Consider the following 24964-nt stretch of genomic DNA (forward strand, 5'->3'; position numbering starts at 1 on the left):
CTCTTTCCCCCCCCCACACCATCTTTTAACAGAGGACGGAAGTTTATCATCTGACACACTTCAGTGGTTAGATGCTGCAGGTCCTCATTCCATGTTGGGAAACATCCTTGTGGCCATTTAATCATAATTGAATGTACACTTCATCGTTATATGCAAGGCTTTTTCCACGATTCAACTATTTACTTGTTTCATAGAGGCAAATGTGTATATGTAGCCATATTTCCCCTATTTTCTACCTACTACCATAAATGTACTCTACCTCAGTATCATTTTATAGATCTGAGTTCCTTTGACAATGTTTTTGAGCAAGTGATGTGTGACACCAAGATAAGAAAGGTGCGGTTAGAAATTATTCAGCACATTGAAACTGACTGCCATTGCAGGCTTAAATGAGGGCGGTGTGCACACCCCACATCCCAAACATTCATAGGCTTAACGAATGTCATATTTTGAGGGAAAATCTGCATTAAAACAAGATCTGCTGTCAGCATGGTTGCTTTTAAACATTAAGGATGTTACCCTTAATGCTAAGCTCACCGTTTCCTCTGTAGTACATGCTGTGCACACTGCTCATGCATCTTTTCAAGGACATTTGCTGAACACCTCCCTTGCCAATGTAGTCTCGAAGGACCTTGGCAGCAGTGTCGCAGCCTCTCGAAGACACAAACCCTAGCAGCTAATTAAAGCAGCTCTGCAATGTACTGTACAATGCAATTTTGCTTGTGTTAATTGATGTCCCTCCTCACCAATCTGCACTGAAATCATTTTTCATTGAGTTAATAAAGGCTAAATTATTTTGGTAGACTTGTCAACTACGCATGGATTTAGTTTGTCTTTGCTTTAAAGAAGCAAACTACTGATCCAGGTATTTGCTATGCATACACAGTATACAGCTAGTCACCTGCATTGCAAAGCCCAGCAAAATTCCTCATGTAGGCAGTAAAAGATTATGATAGTGTGTCAGTGCATCTGTGAAATGCAACAAAACAAGGATCATGTTGCATCGATGTTACCAGAAACAAAGGGAGTCATTGAGAAACGCCTGCTGCGGTATCCCCGAATGAGTTAGGATGTAGGTGTGGCGGAACCCTAGCCAGCATTTTTGGGATGGACCAGAACAGCGATTAGGAGCCAGACCTAAGACTTTGCACATGTTCTTTCAGATGAATAGATGACAATTGGGATTTTGCTGCTCAGAAGGAACCGACTCTGTATTTTCTGAATTCCAATTTATGGCAGCTTGTAAATATATAACAATAATTCCAAATAATAAATATATGGCACCTACACCCCTAAAGCATGTTTGCTAAACTGATTTCTGAACTGATGAACAATGTGCATCGATCCATTTTCTGTTGGCCTTCTTCTTGTCCACACTAGTAAAGGGTGGGCTGTGTCACGAGTTGATTTAGACTGGACCCAGAAGCGGGCGGAGGCTGGGACGGTGTGATGAAAAAGGGAACGGAGACGGTCCTTGAGATGTGCCGGCAGGTCGTCGAGGCGGGGAATGTGCGGCAGGCGGCGGCGAGAACAGGCGGCCGGCTCGGCGAGGTACACGGAGGGTGCGCTGAGGTCAGAGAAACGGCGAGGACCGGCGTCGCTTACTTGTATGCTCGAGAGCCATCGTACCACAGGAGAACATTAATACTGTGGCGAGGATTTCTGCCATCTGGAAGGCTTTTATGCAGGTGGTAATGAAGGCTGATTGGTGACAGGTGTGCGGCCGAGGAGGTGCTGATGACTGGCAAGAGAGAGAGAGAGAGAGGGCGAGAGGGGCGTAAAGCGCCACCCGTGCTCCAACAAAAGTACTGCAGGGCACAGCTCATGACAGGCTGAGGCCTATCCCAGCTGACTTGGGGCAAGAGGCGGGGTATACTGTGGACTAGTTGCCAGCCAATTGCAGGGCACAAATAGACAAACTACCGGTGCCACTCACAATCACTCCTGCGGACAATTTAGAGTCTTCAATGAACCTAAGAATCCGGTTTTTGGAACGTGGTAGTCCCACGCAATTACAGGGAGAACATCAAACTCCACACAGGAAGGCTAGACCCTGGATTCGAACCCCCAACCTCCGAACTGAGGCAAATGTGCTCACCACACATCCACCACGGGGGAGATTTGCTGTGGGTTTTTTTTCTTCCAGGTCTGTATTTTCTTCCTAAGTCGTATAATTTGCACACGGTCCCTACCAAACAAACAATACGCAGATCGATGTCTTGGATGACTGTGCTTCATCTCATGCATTCTTTCTGTTCACATTCGATGTCAGCACAACGGGACCGTCTTCGCTCTTTACACTTTTTATTTTTCGTCCAGCAGAGGGAGCTCGTGTAGAACTGCGGCATTGCTCTAATTGACTGGCGTTGGCGTGTCCATTGCATTTTGTTTGTTCAATTATTTCTAATACACGTATAATCAAAAGCAGTATAATGACGCTCAAAAGCCCGACATCATTCATTGTCCATCTTCTTTCTGTCTTAGGTGTCATGGAAAGTCGAAATGTCTTGTGCGTGTACGCGCGCGTGCGCGCGAGCGAGCGAGCGTGTGTTTGAGCGCTTGGCGTCCAGCTCCGAAGCAGCGCGGGTTCGTGTCGGACAAGCAGGTAGGACGCTCGAGCATTTTGACATCCTGAGAAATATCCTGCTATGATTTGGTGGCAGAGGTTGCAACTCGCAACCGAGGACGACATGTGAGCACTTTGCTGCAGTGCAAAGTCGCCGCGTGGGCGTCGTCCCATCTGCAGCCTGCACTGACCCGCTATTGGCCTATTTTGGGTGCTCGCAGAAGCGTCCCAGCTGGCCACGACGATGTAGCATGTTATGTTATGTTATGTTATGTTGTGTTGTGTTGTGTGTTTTGTTTCTCGCTGCCGTCACTGCTGCATTCACGCACGCACGTAAAACCCTCTTATGATGTCCCGTGTCGCTCTCTTGTCTGCAGGTGAAAACGTGCCGTGAAGGTTGTTGACGTCATCTGGAATTCAGAACGGTACTGCACCCAAATGGCGCCTCACCTGTTCACCGCAGCGTGCCTTCTCTTTGCCAGGATCATAATAACACAGCAGACTCACAGTAAGTGCCCATATTTCAATTGTCTCTGCTGCCAGATTATCAGCAAAATGTTACAGTATAAAATTAGATGAAATCCCATTCAACATGTATGTACGCTCTGACAGTCGAAAGTTCAACAACATTGCAGGATGATGTCATCTGTTCATTCCCAAGACATTGCTGCCCCTATTGGCATGACATAATCCCAATGGAGACATTGTAGAAAATAAATGAAGCATTTACAGTATGTGATTATACCGCTGCCAAAGTGTCTTTAGTCTGTAAGACGATTTAGTGTTTGCCAAGGAAGGAATTCGGTCACCAAAGCAGACGACATCCTCCCCAAGGGCCTGTTTTGCAATGCCGACATCCTTTTCACCGTATTTATTCTGACACATTGCAGCAGTTTCTTTGTTTTTTTTCCCCTAATCATGCCAACCATCCAAACAATATCCAACTTAAGTGAACAAAAGAAGTCAAAGGGGAGCAGGCGGCACAGTGTCTTAGCGGTTAGCAGATCTGACTCACAGCTCTGAGGTTAGGGGTTTGAATCCAGGCTCCGGCCTTCCTGTGTGGAGTTTGCATGTTCAGCCCGTGCTTGCATGGGTTTCCTCTGGGAACTCCGGCGTCTTCTCACATCCCCCAAAACATGCATGTTAGCTTATGCGAAGACCCAAAATTGTCCATGAACGTGAGCGTGAAAGCTGGCGACCAGTCCGGTGTGTACTGCACATCTTGCCCAAAGTCAGCTGAGATAAGCTCCAGCTCATCTGCGACCCTCGTGAGGAAAAGCGGTATAGGAGATGGATGCTTCAATAAATGGGGAGCATGTGGGGTAAAAGTGCATCAACTTTGGGATGGAAAAAGCAATCACTGTGTAAGTCACATTCAGAAAAATAAAATACAGTACTTTCTTAAACTTGCAATTTCCTTTTGGAAAGCGATGTTATGTATGGCATAAGACTTGGAGTCGAAGAGCAGGGAGACCTGGCAGGAACAGAAGTCACTTGCCCTCCTTTCATCACAGCCCCATCCCCATGGAGAGGATGTTTCGAGCCTTCTGCGCAACGTTTGCGACATCTGTCAAAGATGCTGCTGTGTTCGATGTAAAAAAAACAAAAAATACAAATCAATTGCTCCCAAATGTCCACAATGCAGTATCATTTCGGATCTTAGTCCGGCTGGAAAATGACTCTTTTCCTTCCAGTCAAGACTGTCATTTTCTCCATGTAAGATTCTGCACATCAAAATGGATTTTCCGTATGTGTCTCTTCTAGTGAGTTCCTTGTATACATTTTTCTTCACTCCGCGTGGGCCTCAGATGTTTCCGTGCCTGACTTACTTGGAGAGGAACGTCAGGGTCGACTGTGAGTTTCCCGCCACCGACGAGATACCGGGCCCCTACTGTGAGTATCGTCAGGATAGCAGGCTGGTGGGCAGCACCTACCCCAACGCCGTCACCTACGTGTCCACCGAGGACCGCAGGAGGAGCAACGTCAGCCTGTTCGCCCCGAACCTGTGCCGCCTCACCTGGGCGCCGATGGCCGACGAGAAGCCTTACACATACACGTGCAGGGTTTACCAAGGCGCCAGCTGGAAGGAGAACAGCATGGCCGTGCATCACCGTGAGGAAGCTCCTTCTTCGCCACCGCACACGCAGTGAACTCAACATCAGTTCACATTTTCTCTCGTTGCAGGGATTCTCCCAATCTGCTCGGCTATCAGCGTCATGTTTGAATCGGCGCCGTGGCTTTTGTCTATGGTGATGTCACTTCCCGCGGCAATGGGTCTTCTGAATCCATGAGCTGGTCCTGATTTGTGACTCACTTTGACGGCAAGCTCAATTTGAGATGATCATGATTTAGAATATTTCAAAGCCTTATTGAAGCACCTTATATATATTTTTTGAACTCATTTTGATTATTCAAATCTTAGTTTTGTACCAGAAACATCACTGATGTAATTTCCCCCCAGCGAACATGATATGATGGTTATCTTCAAACCACATTCATTTTGTTTGTCTTCCTTTATAAATGAGTCACATTCATCTATACGAACAATTCATTGTGTTGAAAACAAACAACTGATATTGCATGTTTTTTTTCTTGCACTGAATAGCTTCAGCATGTACAATTAGCGGCCACATTATTAGGTACGCCTGCACAGCTCCAATACAATCCCAGTATCAAAAAATGAATACCTCGCTGATAGTGCTAATCACACACAAGGCATCATCAGAAAGTCAATTCAGAAATGTTGACAAAGCATATTAGATTTTTAGGTGTACCTAATCAAGTGTATTTTGCATCCCTTCATGTGAGAGCCTCACGCCTTTCAGAAGACGTTACGAGCTTCTCTTTCCTTTTGAATATTAACTAGTGACGTCTTTGAAGTCTCTTTGCTAAGCTGCCATCATTTCAAATGTATACTGGAGGGTTGGGGCTTTTTCACATCAGTCACAGTACCGCAACTGTGGAATTGCAATTGCATTAGGACCAAAAATATTGGATGGGATTATCTTTATCTTTTCTTTAAACCAGATGTCAGTTTTAATACGCCACATTTCAATCAGTGTCTGGATGCTCATATTTACCAGCCGAAATAGGCAGGTCAGTAAACTCTTGCAGAAGACAAGAAGACAAAAACAGTGCAAGTGATTGGGAAATGAAAAAGATGGAATTAATTGCCTTTTTATTAATAATCTTGTGATGTTTAATAATGGCATTAAAGTACTCTTCTCGTCTAATACTATTTAAAGAGAGGACACACGTTTCAAAATGGCTTCAAAAATAATAATTTATATTTACGTTCACATGAATTTGTGGCTTCTTTTTTTATGCTATGATTTTCAGGTTCACTGCTGTGAGTATTATTTTCACAGAAGCACTTTTAATCAAGGTACTGTGTGTTTTTTTTAACAGCTTTATTTAACTATGTTATACAGTATTACCAAACGTGTACAAAATGATATAACAAAGTTAAAGCAATAAAGGTGTAAATCCACACGTGCGATTTGTTTTTCTCTTCACACATTTTGATATGCACTGTGATTGGTTAGCGTTAAACACTCGGGACAGCACACCAGTCACACTGGTGAGGGTAAGCGAAAGTGAAATAGACGGATTGATGGATTTTGATATGAAACATACCGTATGAGAGCAATCAAGCGATGATGTTTTGCGGTTGTCATTTGGGAATATTCCGGTGACCCTAATGAGCTCCAGCAGAGTACCAGACAATGCGATTACAATTTCAAGCATATTTGTATTTTTTTTAAAGGGCCTTCACATGTAATTAACTTTATTTTATTTTATTTTTTTATTTTTTTTAAAGCAACGATGAAAATATATTTTGGCCAGTTTGCTTAAACAACAGTAGTTAAAAACCTGAATCGTTAAACTGGAGCAGCAGTGAATCTGTGTTGCACTGACACGTTTGGTCCGGAAGAGGGCGCGCTTAGCTATTGGTTTAAATCCCTTCACTTTATTGAGGTCACTGCAAATACCGTGCTGAAAAGCTTTCACGGTCCTCTGTTGTGATTTGTACAGCAGCATTCGCGGGGACTAGCTGTAACACTAACATCCTGAGGAGGTAGCAGGGGACTTTAGGAGGACCAGGACCACCACTAAGTCTGTTAACATCATAGCATCAAGATAGTTGAGTACTTTGGACGACACTGCTGTAGTCCAAAGCATCTGATACCTCCTGCAGAAAGCTTTATTGTAAAATACCAGGAGGCCCATGCCAAGACAAAATAAGAACATTCTTATTTTGATGTCTTGCTTTTGCCATTGAGCTAAAAATGATCTACTGACCGAAGATGTCACTGTACTGACTTCACGTATTTTTAAGGCGTCATTTGAACAAGATGTTAAACTTTATTACATTACACAGTACTTATTTTCCCAAATTATTACACAGAAAAATCAGTCATTTTGCAAAACAATATATTTTAGTTTATTGTTTTTATTGTCAGAAAATACAGTATTTACTATAGAAAGTAATGGCTTTAATCCTCATAACAAAGAACACATGCAAAAGACAAGCAGGAAGACAATATTCTGAACATGTTCATTCGGAACTGGTTTCAGATCAATTCAGACACAAACCAAAACATATGCACAAAAAAGTAATACCAAAAAAACAGCAGGAGCAAAACAACCCCTTCAAAGCTTAACAGGTAAAAATATTTTGAGGTATTGAATGTTCATATATTTACTGCTATAGTTTGGGCATAAAAATTTGTAACACAATCATACATACAATTCAATATTTGGGAATATTAATAAAAACTGATTTAAACATTTATATACTATAACTACTAAAGAACTGAATATGTACAACAGTCTGAGAGCACATGTATATAGGTACAGTGAATTGGAATTTTCTTTCAAATGTTTCAGGAGAGATACAAAAAAAAATCTTACATAAAAACTGAAGCTGCTAAAAATGTACAGCTAAAAAAATCCCGTGCAGTGTTTGCTCAACTATTATGAAAAGCATCTCATTAATTTGAACATAAAAACACACTGCAGCACAAAAAAAAAAACAATGGAAGAAGATGACGTGAAATATATTTGCAAACAACTGCATCTTCTATGCAATTCAATTCCGGCGTTCATAAAAAAAAACATTAGAAGGTAATGGATGGCCTCCTGTGTGGCTGTTATTGTCTTGACAAAAACACAAGCCAAATACAAGAAAATACACACACAGCATTACATCCGGCAAGTAAGAGGTAAGGTCCAGCAGTCACAACTAAAACTAAACAAATATAAATATCACACAGTTTGTATACGATGGGTTGCTGTCAAAAAACATTTTTGGCCGCGGGCCACATTGTTGGTACGGTTTCCCTAAGATGGCCATCGTGACTGTGAAACCATAAACTGTATGTTGTGGCCTCATCATAGTATTACGTATTTGCCCCCAAAAATATGGATAATTAGTTTTCAAATCAAAAGTCAAGAATAACAATTTGTTCAACAATTACTACTAACATGTGTATGTGTTCACTGTGATGGGTTAAATGCAGAGAACAAATTTCGTGTGCATGCATGCATGTTCATGACAATAAAAGGTGATTCTTATTCTTATGATTTCAAATATTGGTACAGATTTGAGCAAGAATCATGTTGAAAGTTGAAATGATGGATGTAATTACATTTGGCCGGCGAGACCATATCAAATGTGTATGAGAGCATGCGCTGCTAATAGTGCAAATCCGAGATGACTTTGCTATTGTGTCAGCGTGTCAGTCGAGACCGGCCAGCGCCTCCTCCTCTTCTCTTGCCTTCATTAGCAACTAGGCTAGCAGTCTCCTCGGGCAAATTTAGACTTCCAAAATGGTCGAACAAAACATGGAAAACAGGAGCTATTGAGACAGGACAGGTAGGAGGGAGATTATCTGTCACAACAGATTTTGTCTGTGGAAATAAGAAACAAATACTACTGATGTCTTTTGTTGCACATTTGATTTCTCACGTGTTTAGAATATTATACTATAAGTTTGCTTCTTCCAGATTCAGTTAAGTTTGTTTTCATGTGATAAGGTTTCACATTGCATACGTAGCTGGATTGATTGGAAAGCGTGCACAATCGCAGTCAATTTTCAATAAATATTGACTTTGGTGTGCCCTGTGACTGACTGGCGACCAGTTCAGGGTGTTGTCCGCCTTTCGCCCGAAGTCAGCTGGGAACTGGGATAGGCTCCAGCGCCCCGCGACCCGAACCGGGATAAGCGTTGTTGAGGATGGATGGATATTGAGTTTGGCCCGTGACTCTGTCCCACTGTGAATTTGAGTTTGACAGCCCTGCCCTAAAGCACTTATTGGTCAGAATGGAGTGACTATTTGCTGGGGTTCTTTTCACATCGATGTCGTGCCCGCTTATTCATCATTTGCACAGTGGTCAAAATATTCTCCTACTTTTTTTTTTTTTTATAGTATTTTATAATCTTGTATAGGGGATCCTCTAGAGGGCTGCACAAAGAATGTGTACATATTAGGGCTGCACGATATTGGAAAAAAATGACATTGCGATTATTTTTATTTAATTTTTTAAATCTGCGACATATATTTGCGATGACAACAAATACAGGATCAGTGCTGGGAAAATAAATTTTCTATGCGAACTAGTTCAAAGTTCAGTTCATCGTTCCAAAATTGAACTAGTTCAGTTCATAATTCAAAATGTGGAACTAAATTCACCGGTCCAAAAACAAACTAGTTGACAGTTGTTATTTATTTTTAACGTTGCTGACGGGCTGTGACCCTCAAAATACTGGCTTTTCATTTCTCCATTGTTGCCACCCATTCAGTCCCCACAAGTAGCCGTCTGCAGCTTTCGCCCTACAATTTCAAAAAATATGAGGAAAAACGTGTTTTTTTTTTTTTTTTAAGAATGGGGAATTAAAACAAAAACAGGAGTTTTGTACTTAATGTGCAAACAAAAACACACAACACAGTATGACAGGAATGATGGTAAAAGGACATTGATAACTTTACATTCCTCGCAGCTCTGGCTGACTATAATAACGCGATAATGTATCTAATCTTATATTACAAAACAAAATAAATTCCATATTCTCAGCATGATCATACATTGTTTTAAGTAAACTATTCTGATACAAATAATAATTTTCCATGTAATCCATTTTTCTAATATGTACTGTATTAGGAAAGAACAGATTGACTGCCAACACGCAGTGCTCCTGAAAACACCTCGCGCACTGCCGCATGCCTGCTGAGTTTCATTCTGAAGAGCGAAATAGGAAATCCAGCAGGTGTACAATCTTTTAAGCTTTTGAGCATGTCCAAACAGGTCCCTCTGCTGGTCACTTTTAATATTACAGTTGATTGACTGTATTTTACAGTACACCAACATCGCAGCAGACCCTGCGATGTGACTATTGTGCAAATGTACATCGCGATGACGGTGCTCGAGCAAATATCGTGCAGCTCTGGTACATACGCCCATTATTTAACTTAGACACGTTCATGTGAAATGTAACTTTTAACTACACGTGCGTGGTTATAGATGAGTACATTGTATCCAACCCTCGCTCTGGCTGTCTATAACACTGCATGGACAACATACACACATTGTTGGCAAACTTCCGTTAAAGAACTTCAAACTTACAATAGTAATAATTAATATTAACCAGTTCAAAGCAGGCATTGCGGTCCAAGAGAATTGTTTTCAAAGAATCACCACAATCAAATCATTTCAGTAACTCACAAGGAGACTTTGTGCCAATGGTCACGAGCAAACTGCTCCAGCTGCCTCAGCATCGAAGGGGGCCTTCTCTCCAGATTGTATACTTCGGCTCCTTCCAAGCATTCGGTTCATTTTTGTCCAGGCCAGTCATTTTTCTTTTCGGTAATAATTCTGTTGGACCACATGCAACAGCAGATTTTCCTTAGTTAATTTTCAGTATTTGTATTTATTTATTGCGAGTTTCAAGTGATTTCAGGGACCATCGTGGACTTTTACGGAATGTTACCGACAATTCCACTTGTGTGTGCATCATGGAAGTTTGCTTTCTTCTTATACATGCTGTATGTAAATATAGAGCGGACCCCCGTATATTCACGGCGCAGCATGAGTGAATCGACCTATTCTCTGATCTGTTTTGGAACCTGTCGTCTGTTATTAATGGAAAAACACATCTATTTGCCAAAGGCAAGTAAGTGTAAGTGGAATTTCCTGCTCGTGCAAACACTCACTCACGCCGACCCAGCCCCCGACTTGCTTATCGTCCTACTTTATCTGTATTAAAAGTCCCATTAAGTCCTGAGTCAAAGTTCATTTGTATTTGCTTGAATGATATGTTTTGAGTGTGGCAAAAGTACTTTTTTTCCCTCTTGAACTGTAACATGTCCAAATTTGTTCACACTTGTAACAGGCCTTTCCAATCTTGCAAATGGATAGCATTAACCCATTAAAAAACAAGGTAGAAGAGTACGAATGGCCAGCATTTAACAGGAACTTGTAAACTTGTGTCTTGTGTCTCTTACCGGCAAAGCAAAGCCAATTGCATCGGTAAACAAAGAACGGTTCACGAAGACATGAACCTTAACTTCAGCTACTCTTAGTGGAGTAACAGATTTTTGGGGGGTCTCATAGTGAGGATAAAGCGCGGTGGAAGAGGGGAAATAGTTTGGAATATTTCAGGGTGGATCAGGACACGCCTGGACAACGACATCTACCGAGCTAGCCTGACACCCAGCCGTGCGTGGTGGTCTTCAGCCTCTGGGGGAACACTTGCGAGCCGGACGCCGGGTCGAAATTGAAGTCCAGCACCCCGCCATCCATGAGGGTGTCATGGAGGACGGACTCCATGTCACATTCAAACCTCTCGATGGACACATTGTCCAGGTCGCTGGGCAGCCGCTCCTGGCGATAAGCATGCGGATAAAGCTCCCTGTAGCCGCTGCTGCTGCGGTAGGGCGACGTGAGATCGTGAGCCGGGGCCGGGTGAGCGCGGGACAGTTGCACGTGCGTCCTCGGGCTCGTCATTTGAGGAGGGGCCCCCGGGAGACTGCTCGGACCGGTCAAGGGGATCGCGTTGCCGCTATTCAAGTCTCGTGAGGTCGGAGGACCCTGGCTATGTACAACGTGCAGATTTGCGTGATGGACAGACAGACTGTGCGCGGGATGGATCATTTTATGAACTCCCAACTGGGTCCGGCTATCGTAGGTAGGCATTCTCCCGACGTGAGAAATTTGCGAATCCTTAAAGGGAATCATGTCTGCCTCTGAGGTCAGCAGCTCTTTAAGTGGGCCAGCAGGGCAGATATATTGGTTCTCATAAGCCCCGAAGTCCTGCTTGTTCTCTCGCAGCGGATGCATCGGGACAGGGGACATCGACTTCATCCTGGCCTGACCATACATGCGTTTTTGGAAGTCCTGCTGCGGCTGGGGGGAGTTATAGGGACCGCTCTGAAGCATGGCGACATTAGCGGAGTCAGAACTCATTCGGGGGTTCTTCGGAAACAGCAGGTTCATGTTGTCCGCCAAGTTCTCCATGTCCATCTCCGAGCCGCCCACGGATCCAGACACTTCCGACAGGCTGGGGAGGGGCGTGGCAATCTTACTCCCCCCGGGGTACATCAGGTGACCTTCGGCTTCACCGAGGTCGTCCCGCTCAGAGGAGAAAGGCGAACGCCGGCCGCTCGGGGCGCTGGCGTCTGAGCTGGCGCGTGTTCTGAAGGAGCTCCAGGACTCGAAGTCCTCGTTGCTGCGGGAGCTCGGACTTCCCAGCCAACTGGAGTACTGGGAACCGGGACTGCTCGCTCCTGCTTCGGCCCCGTCCTGCGGAGCCATCTGGGCGTGTGGAAAACACAAACAGCTTACAAATACACACACGATATTTATTATAAGGGCTTCTCAAACTCTTTGGGTCCAGGGAGTTTTTTTTGCCAGCGACACCCTCATAATCCTAACAACAATTAAACATACAGAACAACCATCTGTATCCCTAAATGCCAGAAATAAATATTCAAATGCTGCCTGTTTTCGAGGAAGAAAATTCAAAGGTTTTGATAACAAATTCAATTTTTGAAGAAAAGAAAAAAAAAGTCTTTTTTTTTCAAGAACAAATATGTCAATTGTAATCTTAAGAGAATATAGACACATTTTCCCAAGATAAAGTAGAAATATTATGCTATAAAAGTGCAAATTTAACAAGGGAACAAAGTCCCATTTTAAGAAGTGAATTTCAAAAATACAACTTTAGTCTCGTAATATAAAAGAAAAGCCTTTTGTTTTCGAATAATAGGACTGCCTATGTTCTCGGTAAAATCCATCCATCCATCCATTTTCCATGCCGCTTATCCCCACTAGGGTCGCGGGCGCGCTGGAGCCGATCCCAGCTGACTCTGGGTGAGAGGCAGGGCACACGCAGACAGAGAACCATTCGCACTCACATTCGCACCTACGGGCAATTTAGAGTCCGCAATCAACCCAGCACGCATGTTTTGGGGATGTGGGAGGAAAGCGGAGTGCCCGGAGAAAAGCCACGCAGGCACGGGGAGAACGTGCAAAGCGCACACAGGCGGGGCCGGGATTTGAACCCCGGTCCTCAGAAATGTGAAGCAAATGTGCTCACCGGTCGGCCGCAGTGCTGCCGTTCTCGGTTAAATACCCCTTTTGGTCTTGGAAAAAAAAAGTCGGACTTTCTTTCTGTAATAAAAGACCTGCGGGCATCTGGAGGACCCAGTTTGAGAAGCCCTGCTGGACATAATGCAAAACAGCTTATTGCGTTCACTTTCGCAGTCGTACAAAGGTAAAGTATAATGTAGGATTCATAGACTACGCTCTACTTTTTTCTTTGCGGCTCTTCCTCGGCTCTTGGCGAACTTGCTGTTGTTGTCCATCGAGGCGGCTCTGCGTCGAGGCGACTTGCCGTTCTTCCCCCCTTCTGGGTTCAGCATCCACCACGAACTTTTTCCCGTTCCCTCGTTCTGAATGCGCACGAAGCGACTATGCAGCGAGAGGTTGTGTCTGATGGAGTTCTGGAAGGGACAGACAGCGAATCAGCGAATATCCATTTTCTGGGTTCAGGATCAGAGCATACAGCGAGCTGACTTTGGCCGGGAAGCAGATTATGTACACGCCGGATAGATAAGGATCCTTCCTTTTTTTCTTCGAGACAAATAACAATACTCCAATGAAAGCAAATTTTGGAGTAGGTTCACATATATAGTTTGCTATTGCGCGACTGCTGAAAAGTCAAGCATCGACATCCACATTTGGTTGTGAAATATTGAACTTTTTACTGTAAGAGCAAATGAGATAATATGAACATCCAATCGGATCGCTCCAATGTCATACATTTCCCTAGGAGCCAGAGATTTGCTATGATGTGATGTGATATGATGCGTGACAAGCAGTTTCACCCTTAAATAATGTGTTCTTGGCTTTGGCAGCACTGCATTCACAGCGTCCGTCTCTGAGGGAATTGCAATATCTCGTTGTTTATTCTAGTCCCTCTCCACAGGAGGTGATGATCATATGTTTCCCGTGATGTCAATGCAGTTTTATCAGCACATCTCTATCCCACCCACCTTCTGGCAGCAAAACTACTCCACCAAAGTGGAAAAGCATGCAGAGGAAATTTAAAAAAAAAAAAAAAAAGGGGAGTCATTTACTCATGGGTCAACATGAGTAAGGGAATACATTGAAATCACCACAGAGAGGACAGTTTCAAGCACTCCTGCCAATGAGACAGGGCTGCATTACTTTTGGGTCGCTCTCTTTGTTTGGCAGGCATTTTAGTTCCCCTCGTATAGTTACTTCTCTCCAATGATCCTCCTATACGAGTCTAAAAAGGGAGCCAGCGGCGCCTCCTGTCATAATCTCAGGAGGGGAGGAGGGAAGAGGGTTAAGAAAAAAACTACCATGCAATATACATGCAGATGTATTTTAGCATCAAGGTCTCTCGGGACAAAACACGACAATACATTCTGTCGTAGAAGAAACAACATGTTGAACGAAACATAAGAGTGGGGAAGTTCCCGTACATGGCCGCAATGAGACAAAAGCAGCTCATTACAGTTACACTGGAGCCAGATGTCCTAAACCGCAGAGTTCGTCAGGGCTGAACAAGCAGGGATGTTATGACGCTCGCATTCAAAACAATACTCAACACTCTATGCGTATATTACCGATAATCATTACAGGATGTGTTGGAATAACTGCATTCACGTGCTATTGTTTTATTTACACCCAATCAGTTTGAAGCGGCGGTCTTCATGTTAGGATACGCTCGATAAAGTCAGCTTTCGTAGTAAAAATACAGCAAGCGACTCGGTCCATTCGTTTGGATGACTTGACTCACCTTGCAGGAGCGCTTAACCACAGCAAGTTCATCTACGTTCACGTGAAGAAGAGCGCACATTTGAGCATAAAATGAGAGCGGCGTGGAGGTTACAGGGTTCGCGTGTGGAGAGGGGAGGGTGCTAGAGTGAGATGTTGTTGCTACGTGGGGTCAATGAGTTCACCGCTCACCGAACACGAGGCTCCTCTGACGGAGCCGTGCAAACGGGTTGGATGGAGGCCCGTATGTAATGCGCTACTTTCTGACTCGACTTCCCTTCTGGGCCCGACGTTTATGTAATAAGGTGTCGAGTCCGGGATATCCTGCAAATGCAGAATGGAGAGAGTGAGGTGGCATGAAAACAATATTCAATCTGTCTCCGTTTATTTGGATGAAGACTTTTTCCTCCTCTCTGTACGGAAATAAACCGTTAAGTCTGCGTGGCGCCGGCTCACTTACGGACCTTCAACCAAAAGTAAGCGACAAGTAGAAGCACAGTCGAGATCACTGGCGATATGCAAATGTGCACACCCTCTGATTAGTTCTAACAATAGACTTGCATGGACTGCATGACCGGTCCCCGGGAGGAGGTATTCTCTCCTCAGTCTGGGACAGACCTCACCTCAGCCCAGAGAGAACAAAAGACATCAGGAGGTGCCCCTGTCACACGCATTATTCCCCGGAAGGCCCGACCTGTATGTTTCATTGTCGCCGCACGTCTCTTTAAAAATCACGTAGCACCCCGAAGCCACTTTAAAGCATTGAAATACCCGAGGCTGCATGACACATCATCTGGATGCGGGCCACTCACAAATGGATCCACCCGTTTATGCACACCGAGGCTTACGCCCAGGGCCAGACGACGGAGAAATGTCGGAGAGACGAGCTCGACTGAGTAATTTGAGCTAGGACCCACATAGTAGTAGTCATATAATACTGCCGCTGCGGATGAAACACCGAGCAGTGTTATGACCACAACAAAGGGAAAGACGTTTGTCAGTTTATTCGCAGGTTAACTCAAACACGAGCCCATTACATTTTGCTGAATATAAAGGTGGACTGAGGTTTGATTTGACTCATTTCACCGTTTGAGTCATAAATGAACGATTCCGCCTGCTCCAGCACACAAAAGGAGTCAATTCCTAACTTCCTGTCTCATTCTCCAGAAACCAGAAAGAACGGGGACAATCCCTTCTGCCTATTTGTAACTTTTGCCAACGCTTTGTTAATTACTGAGAGCTGTTATAGGATTTACAATGAATTTTCATGATGTGTTTGCTACCACAGAAAATATCAAAATATATTGTATCATTCCTTTAAACCACCACACAACTGTAAGGGTGAAAGGGCAGCTTTCATTTGCATGCGAGCGTGTCCCACTTGTCCTAGCTTGGGTCAGCTGGTGCAATCTTTCTTGTGTGTGTATATATGTATATATGTATATGTATATATATATATATATATAAAGCTTCAGGCCCCTCCTACTAGACCTGAAAACAATCTCAATGAAACAGCTGCTGCTGCTCCTTGCACAGCCAAGCATGAAGCTTGCAGCAACGGTTACAGGAAGAGCAAACAAACAAGGCCTGGTCTGCAGAGTCAGGTGCAGCCAAAGTGAAATTGGACGCAAGTGCAGTCTGTACAGATGTTGGACACCACGCATACAGTGGGAGGAAAACGTATGTGAACCCTTTGGAATGTCCTACTTTTCTGCATACATTGGTCATAAATTGTAGCCTGCTAGGCGGCACGGTGGGCGACTGGTTAGCACATCTGCCTCACAGTTGTGAGGACCGGGGTTCAAATCCAGCCTCGCCTGTGTGGAGTTTGCATGTTCTTCCCGTGCCTGCGTGGGTTTTCTCCGGGCAATTATGTTGAGATGCACAAATGCTACAAAGGCGCCCTGGTCGGCCATTTTCTTTGGGGCGCGGGGGGGGGGTCGTGAAGTACAGCCGTATGCCGACACCTTTTCACAGATGGTTTTCAGCATCGGGGTAAATTCCATCCATCCATTTTCCATACCGCTTATCCTCACTATTCCACTTCTTTAAATCGTGTAAATGGCCAAAACAAAATTGTTTTTCTTCTTTTTTTAAAAGAAAGAGATTTGTATTGATGTACAAAAAAATAATCTAATCAAACCCATCTCAGTTTACAGTTCACTTAGCACTTCATACAAATACCTGTAGGTTGTTCTGGGACAAAAATATTAACGCCCCCTTAAATGTCCTATTGTGGTGTTTAGTTTAAAAAAAATACAAAATATGAAAGTGATTCGAAATTCCGATGCCCGGCTTATCTTTGGAGACGCACTCTTGCAGGACTGATCACTCATCGCAATTCATTGAGATTCAGTTACTCTTACTTATAATGTGGCTTCTCTTACCAGCCTTGCCCGTTTTTGCATAATGGTTTAGGCAAGGTTCTTTATATGAACATACTATGTATGAGGGACACGGGGGGATATTATTGTTCTGAATTGCGTCCGTTTGGCTCCCCTCACGCTGCGTCGCTTGAATGCGGCACGCTCCTCTTCGTGTACCTTCTTCAGGTGCTCGATCAAATTTGTTGCGTTGAAGCATTGAGATGACGTTCCCCACGACGTACTTCACTTGTGCACAGACTGCAAAAAACTTACGTGTTGTTTGTCTGAGACGCCGCAAAACAGTCCCACACCGACGACGTGTTTTTTCACCGACGAGATTGAAAAAACTTTATTGGCCGTCAGATAGTTACAGTACTGCGCCACAAGACTCGACACTTTTGGACACTTTTGGATTCATACGCGACGAAGACGCGGAGTTAAACAACTTGTGCGGAGCCGATTGATGACGTCATCGATCGGATCGGCGAATGACGACACGAAAGCCGATCAGCATAAAATGCTAATTATCGGCCGATACGGCTCACACCGATCGGATCGGCGTAAAGTCTATTAAAACGCGCCAGGAGTTACCCACACACGGCACAAGGAGACGTCAGTACAGAAATGAAGGGCACGAAAAGCCAAGGTCGCTTTCACATCGAATGTTCACATTCTCTGATCTAAATCATATCCCATGCTTCAGTTTCTTTTCACAATTCACACGATAAACAAATCCAAGTGAATCAAAATGCGCAATCAAACTCTTATTTGTCTTACAAATATAAACAAGGAGAAGGTTTGGCCGGTAGACCACAAACTGAAACTGACTTGGCTCAATAGGTTCACAAATTGACAATCTACACAGCTACCGTACAGCAACAAATGCCAGAAAAGATGTGCTGCTATCAGACGACCCGATCACCGCATTCCTGCTAAAGTGAGGACGTTTTGAGTCAGTCAGAGGTTATTTTTGGGGCAGTTCCGTCACTATTATGCCACTTATGGGCTTACCTGCTTCATTTCCATTGGAATATGAATTAAGGTCAGGTCGCTTTGTCACCATAATTGAACTGCCGACTTGGTTTGGACGATCATTTTTAGTCAGGAAGCGACCACGACAGTGTTTGATTACTGACAAGTGACATCTGCGACAGTGTCATTTTTGTCACTTATCAATCACGCCTACCTGATATTTAAAGAAGACCTTGTCCTTTTGCAAAAATACTATTGCAGAATTACCCCAAATTCCAAAACAAGATATACAACTATGGTGAATTATACACTTCAGAAACACTATGGATGCACGTATAAACTCTATGCCAGAGGAGCTCGGGGGTTTTCCTGCCCCTTTATTTGACGAAACAATAACTGTACTAACATGGTGGTTAGCCTGGGTTGCACACAGCCATTCTCCGAGGCAGCACTATCACAAAGGGGAACCAGTCCTCGCCCCCCAGCGAGGGGCCTTTTCTCTTGGCAGAGACGTCTTGCGATAGTGCTGCAGTTTGAGAGGGAAAACAAAGCGCTGCGAAGCAATGCCAACAGGAAGGCTTAGAGGCGGCAGCATTGCCCTCGTCCTTTTCAGGTCGTTTATAGGCGGAGACTTACACTCAAACTCAACACCCTCCACCCACGATGAAGTGTCATTACTCTCAAGCATGTGCATTTTCAAATCAATATGAAATAACGGAAAGCATAACGTTAAGAATAGTTCAAATGTAATAACTAACTAAATAACTGAAATTCACAAAACATGTACAGTCTCGATTATAGGTTCCTCCTCCTCTTTTTCCAAGCCGGAGCCTTGTGTTTTGCCGGGCGGGGATGTTAACACATGGCACTGTTTTCCATCCACTTGCCAGGAAATGCGTCATAGTTCATTGTGGGGGGGGGGGGGGGGGGGGGGGCTGTCGTGTTTTTTTTTAACAGGAAAGTGTAAAAATAACTGTTAACAGAGGTTCCAAGGTCCAGGGTGCGCACCAACAATAAAGTGGTTATTAGTAGCTTAAACTATTTTTCCTTTATGGAGACACCATTTACTAGTTTTTCTTACAATACAATTTGGTGTTTTTTTTTTTTTTTTTTAATGTCATATTAAGCAAAAGCCAGTATACAGTGCAAGTAGAAGTACCTGCAGCTAATCTCCAAGTCTCAAAAGAATGTCATCAATGTTTGGCAATAATCAGAAGGTCATAAATATTGCAATGTTAGTCATTCCAACTGCTCGAGGACTCTGCATCTTTTTGCACAATTGTCAAAAAAAAAAAAAAATAATGTACCAGATAACTAGCAACCCTTTATTGCTCAGTGACTGTTTTTTTTTTTTTTTTTTTTTTTTTGGGTCAACGTCTTTCTGTCTCCAAAGTGTTCTCTGTCAATTGACATACTCGAGCGGCTCCAACTACCGGAGACAAATTCCTTGTGTGTTTTTCGGACATACTTGGCTAATTAAAGATGATTCTGATTCTGAAGGCGCTATTTGGACCAATTTTATAAGACCAATTTAATATTCTGGAAAACAAAAGTGGTCATGCGTGGATAACAGGGCCCAACCAAACCTCCCCCAAGGCTTTATAATGCCAATGAATCAGCACTGAATCGCAAACCTTCAGAAAAACTCCACAAACTCCTGCATATCTATATTTTGTCATTAAGAGTCATGTATTATTTCCTTAAAGATGAAAGAAAATGACCTATGACCTCCTTATCCATGGAATGAAATAGTTCTTTGGTAGGGTATCTGTTTGTTTGACTTGGGTAAAAGTTGGGGCCAGAAGAGGAAGTGATGCAATAAAAAGCATCCCTCTCCTTCTCTCTCTCAGAGCTGTAGCATCCGCTGAGGAAACTCGAGAAGACACGGACGGCCACGAGGATGTGAGCGCTGAGCTCAGGAATGGAGGATGTTTGACGTTCTTCCCGGCATCCCCTTCGGCCAGCCCCTTTCCCCAACGACACGCAACTCACCGAACGCCGATTGAACTCTTCGGGTCAGCTCCTGTCATTGTCAACGGGAAGCTATGGAGAGCTCATTGCATACTGTCTGCATTTTTACCAAATATTGCGTTGGTATTTACAGTAGTTACAAATGACTGCTGAAACAAAGCGTGCCGATGTTTTTTCTTCAAGGGGGCGAAACAATGGAAACTATATTTGATAGCAAAGGCATTTCCTGCCATAGACAGGTTCCAGGAAGTGCTACAAAGTTGAAATATAAAAGGTTGACTATAGATTTTCTCTCATTTTGGGGCATTTTCCTCTGCGTAAGTCCGCGCTTCGTACATTAGCCCAATCTTCGGCCCAACAGTTTCAGGGCAAATATGATCTCCTATCCTCAGGTTGTATACTGAGCAAATGTTGGTGGAAATGATGGCTAGACCCCAAAACCACGAGCTCCACGAGGAGTTGTCACAATGAATATAGATTGATTGTTCTTGAGGGTAATACATGTTTGGAGTCACGTACACCGGTGAGTGTAACTCAAGTAAAAACCCCACTTCCAAGGAAGTTGGGATGTTGTGTCAAACATAAATTAAAAACAGAATACAATCATATGCAAATTGTTTTCGACCTATATTCAGTTAAATACACTACAAATACAAGCTATTTAATGTTCAAACTGATGAAGATTATTATTATCATTTTCAAAAAATATTCTCTCATTTTGAATTTGATGCCTGCAACACGTTAGACAAAAAAGCTGGGGCAGGGACAACAAAAGATTGGGAAAGTTGAGGAATGCTAAAAAAAAAAAACACCTGTTTGGAACATCCCACGGGTGAACAGGTCAATTGGAAACGGGGGAGTGTCATGATTGGGTATAAAAGGAGCATCCCCGAAAAGATCAGTTCACAAGCAAGGATGGGGTGAAGGTCACCACTTTGGGAAAAACTGCGGGAGCAAATAGTCCTACGGTTTAAGAACGTTTCTCACTTGCAGGGAATTTAGGGATTTCATCATTTACGGTCTATAATGTTATCAAAAGATTCAGAGAATCTGGAGAAATCTCCGCACGTGAGCGGCAAGGCCGAAAAACAACATTGAATGCCTGTGACCTTCGATCCCCCAGGCGGCGCTGCATTAAAGAACGGCATCGCTGTGTAAAGGATACTGCAAGGTGGACTCGGGAACACTTCAGGGGAAAAAAAACAAAAAAACATCGTCAGTTAACTCAGTTCTTCGAATCATCTACAAATGCAAGTTAAAACTCTACCATGCAAAGTGAAAGGCATAAATCAACAACACCCAGAAATGCCACCCGCTTCTCTGTCCCCGAGCTCATCTGAGATGGACAGACGCAAAGTGGAAAAGTGTGTTGTGGTCAAATTGTTTTTGGAGATCATGGACATTGTGTCCTTCAGGCCAAAGAGGAAAAGGACCATCTGCATTGTTATCAGCACAAAGTTCAAAGGCCAGCATCTGTGATGGTATGGGTTAGTATATCGTATTAGTCTCCATGGCATGGATAACTTGCACACCTGTGAAGGCACCATTAATGCTGGAACGTACGTACAGATATTGGACCAACATATGCTGCCATCCAAGCAACATCTTTTTCAGGGACGCCCCTGCTTTTTTTCAGCAAGACAATGCCAAGACACATTCTGCACGTGTTACAACAGCGTGGCTTCGTATTAAAACAGTGAGAGTACTAGACTATCCTGCCAGCAAGCCAGACCTGTCTCCCACTGAAAATGTGTGGCGCATTATGAAGCGCAAAATACAACAATGGAGACCCCGAACTGTTGAGCAACTGAAGTTCTATATCGAGCAAGAATGGGAAAGAATTCCACCTACAAAGCTTCAACAATTACTGTTCTCAGTTCCCAAATGCTTATTGAGTGTTGTTAAAAGAAAAGGTGATGCAACACAGTGGTAAACATTCCCCCGCCCCAGCCTTTTTGGAATGTGTTAAAAAAATATATATATATTTGCACAAAAGACAAAGTTCATCAGTGTGAATAGCTTGTCTTTGTTGTGTATTCAATGAAATATACTGTCGGTGGAAAAGGGTTTGCATATCATTGTATTTTGTTTTTAATTGACATTTTACATCGTTGGAATTGGGGTTTATATTACTGTATGTATGGCTGGAGAATGCCTGTTACCACTCTCTCAATGTGTGTTTTTATACCGTATGCGAAATGAGGAAAGGCACATAAAACATGTGATTGTGGCCACTGGCCACACAGACTCATTTGAACGTATGTGTTGCTGCACTCAAAATATAACAATACGCTAATACCTGTCCTGAACAGTGATGCCCCCAAAGTGTGCTGCGGCAGATAGTGTGCCATGAGTCGTCATCGTCAAGTGTGCCGGGGGAAATTACCCCATTTCACTCCACTGGACTATTTTGCATATGCCTCAGCAGTGACACGTTGCTCATTTACTTCGGCTAACTTGGCGACAAACGCCGCCGAAAGAGGTCACGAACCTGAGCGATGGTAGCTTACAAGGGATTCAAGAAAACTTTGGTGTCAAGTAGGGGGTCTCAATTGGCCCCCAGGCTGCGAGTTTGAGACCCCTGGTCTCTGGTGACAAACGCCATCCGGTCGTGCCCAATGATAGGCGCCTTATAGTTTGCATTTAGGGATTGATTCAAATGGATGCATTTGTTCGAAAAGGTGAGAGTTCGATGCACCGGCTCACAGGTGTCAAAGCGGTGACCCGGGGGCCGTGACCGGCCCGCCACGTCACTTTATGTGGCCCTCGAAAGCACATCAAAATTGCTCGTCGTGTTCTGGTGTAATACCATTGCGATGTGTTTGCAAGCATTTTTTTCTCGCCCTTACCAACCCCACTTTGAAAAGGAATGCAATAGTGGAAAAACAGGTTTTTATCGGCTTGTGATTTCAAAAGTGGCGATTCATCACTGCGTTTCTATGCGTTGCCCCTCGGGAAGTCCCGTGGCAAAAATGTCGAGCTGCTCACCTTCCAGCCCGCAGAGCTGTTGCTGTCTCCTTTATCCTTGAAGTAGGGCACGCTCTGCACCATCCAGTCGTAAATCTGGGACAGGGTCAATCTTTTCTCGGCGGAGCTCTCGATGGCTCTGGTGATGAGGTCGGCGTATGACATGTTCCCCCAAGCGTTGCGGCGGGACGAGCTGCTCCTCCTGTGGCCGGAGCCCCCCGAGGGTGCCGCGCCGCAAGGGACGACCAGCTGCTGCAGGTGGGGATGGCGGCGCACCGCCCCGCATTGGGGCGCGTGCAAGTCGCGGTTCTCCTCCGACGAGCACGAGTTTCCCGCAGGCTCCTGTTGCGCCGACGGGCCCGGGGAAGCTGCGGTGCAGCTGGCCGGGTCAACGAGCTCCGGCAGCGGCCAGGTGCAAGAGCGCGGCCGGCTGAGAGGCTCAAAGTCCGGGTCTACTCGGAGCGGCGGAACCTCAGCCATGTCACGGCGCTCAGGCTCGTAGACGCTCACATCGACGGCGGCGCTAATTCACAACTGGGAGGACTTTGTCAGTTGGTTTTGCAAGTCTACCGTGACTTTGACTGCTTTGAACTTCTCGAGCGTGGCGCTCGGTGACACAACTTGACAAGAACGGCCCACACGAAGGCTGCGATGATGCCTTCACGTCCTGCCGCACGCTCGGTCATCTGGCTTCTTTGGCGAGATGACCGCTCGCATATGTTCATCGGGCAAGCAAATCATTACGCTTTATCATAGCAGGAGATACAACCATTTAGAGATGAAAATGTTACACAACTTTTAAAATGTGGGTATGAAAAGTTCAAATTCACTTTCGAAATCATTTTAGGCTGTGCGTCGCTTATTTTATGACATTACTTCCACCACAGCACCTGAATGCACCTTATTTATTTCCCACAATATTTGATTTCTAAATTAACGCCATGACGTATTTAATTATTGACCAATTATTGATTCTTATTCAACATTTATATCTTGCCCCACCGTCCGTACTTAAAATCCCCCTTTAAAAGAGGACTTGTGCCAGCGCTGCCCCCTAGTGACATACAGATGAAAAACAACGGCCAGTTTCGCAGCATTTTTAGTCGTCCATCCATCCATCCATTTTCTGAGCCGTTAAGCGTCTCTTCACGCGGGTCGCGGGCGTGCTGGAGCCCATCCCAGCTGTCATCGGGCCCGAGGCGGGGTACACCCTCGACTGGTCGCAGGGCACATACAAACAAACAAACAACCAAGCGCACTCACATCCAATCAATGCATGTTTTTGGGATGTGGGAGGAAACCGGAGCGCCCGGAGAAAAGCCACCCAGGCACGGGGGAGAACGTGCAAACTCCACACATTCAAATCCCGGGGCCGGGATTTGAATCCAGAATCTGTGAGGCAGACCCTCTAACCGGTCACCCGCCGTGCCGCCATTTTTATAGTCATGACTAGTCTATAAACGTTGTTGTCTGCATGTGGGCCCAGGTGTGTAAACAAACATGCTTATTTGCCCAGCAATTATCCAAATTGCCAAGACATCACCTTGCCACTCGTGGACATGTTTAAGGAAAAGTGAACAAAATGTGGAAATGGGAGTGTTTTTGTCAAATGTCAAGCGCTCCCTTATGCAAGCTTTTTCATACAATAAATAAAGCACGAAGAAACTGCATGCTTCATTGTTCGTATGTCGTTCACTTGAAAAGCACTTCCTCTTCAAGGGCACAAGGTTCAAGTTCTATTCCAACGTGTGCCGCGAATGAGCCGAGGTCCGCGATGCGACATGCCAGCGTCAACCTATTTCACCGCCTGCCAAG

At 44.4% G+C, this 24964-nt stretch overlaps 1 protein-coding gene across 4 annotated transcripts; it reads right to left on the bottom strand.

Annotated features, from left to right (window-relative positions):
• Positions 1-6983: 6983 nt before the first annotated feature.
• On the bottom strand, positions 6984-24906 carry LOC133467555 (forkhead box protein O1-A-like). Of its 4 annotated transcripts, none has more exons than XR_009785245.1 (4): positions 23171-24906; positions 13379-13570; positions 11072-12380; positions 6984-10442 (listed from the first exon to the last, which is right to left on the bottom strand). XR_009785245.1 is itself a non-coding variant. In XM_061752564.1 (3 exons), the coding sequence occupies exons 1-3, from the start codon at positions 23627-23629 to the stop codon at positions 11268-11270; spliced, it is 1764 nt and encodes a 587-aa protein (XP_061608548.1). In that variant the 5' UTR covers positions 23630-24906; the 3' UTR covers positions 6984-11267. The 4 variants fall into 4 exon arrangements, 1 of the variants encoding a protein (XP_061608548.1); XR_009785247.1 differs by having other exon boundaries at positions 6984-8427; positions 10293-12380; XR_009785246.1 differs by having other exon boundaries at positions 6984-8479; positions 10293-12380.
• Positions 24907-24964: the final 58 nt, after the last annotated feature.

The sequence above is a fragment of the Phyllopteryx taeniolatus genome, chromosome 17, assembly GCF_024500385.1.
Source record: "Phyllopteryx taeniolatus isolate TA_2022b chromosome 17, UOR_Ptae_1.2, whole genome shotgun sequence".
NCBI lineage: Eukaryota > Metazoa > Chordata > Actinopteri > Syngnathiformes > Syngnathidae > Phyllopteryx > Phyllopteryx taeniolatus.

What these genes read in the sequence shown, in the direction of transcription:
- LOC133467555 (XM_061752564.1), bottom strand. Translation starts at nt 23,629, where the DNA reads ATGGCTGAGGTTCCGCCGCTCCGAGTAGACCCGGACTTTGAGCCTCTC. An exon ending in ACAGCTCTGCGGGCTGGAAG is followed by an intron (nt 13,571 to 23,170) that starts GTGAGCAGCTCG and finishes TGTCCCTTCCAG; the next exon opens with AACTCCATCAGACACAACCT. An exon ending in GAAGAGCCGCAAAGAAAAAA is followed by an intron (nt 12,381 to 13,378) that starts GTAGAGCGTAGT and finishes CCACACGCCCAG; the next exon opens with ATGGCTCCGCAGGACGGGGC.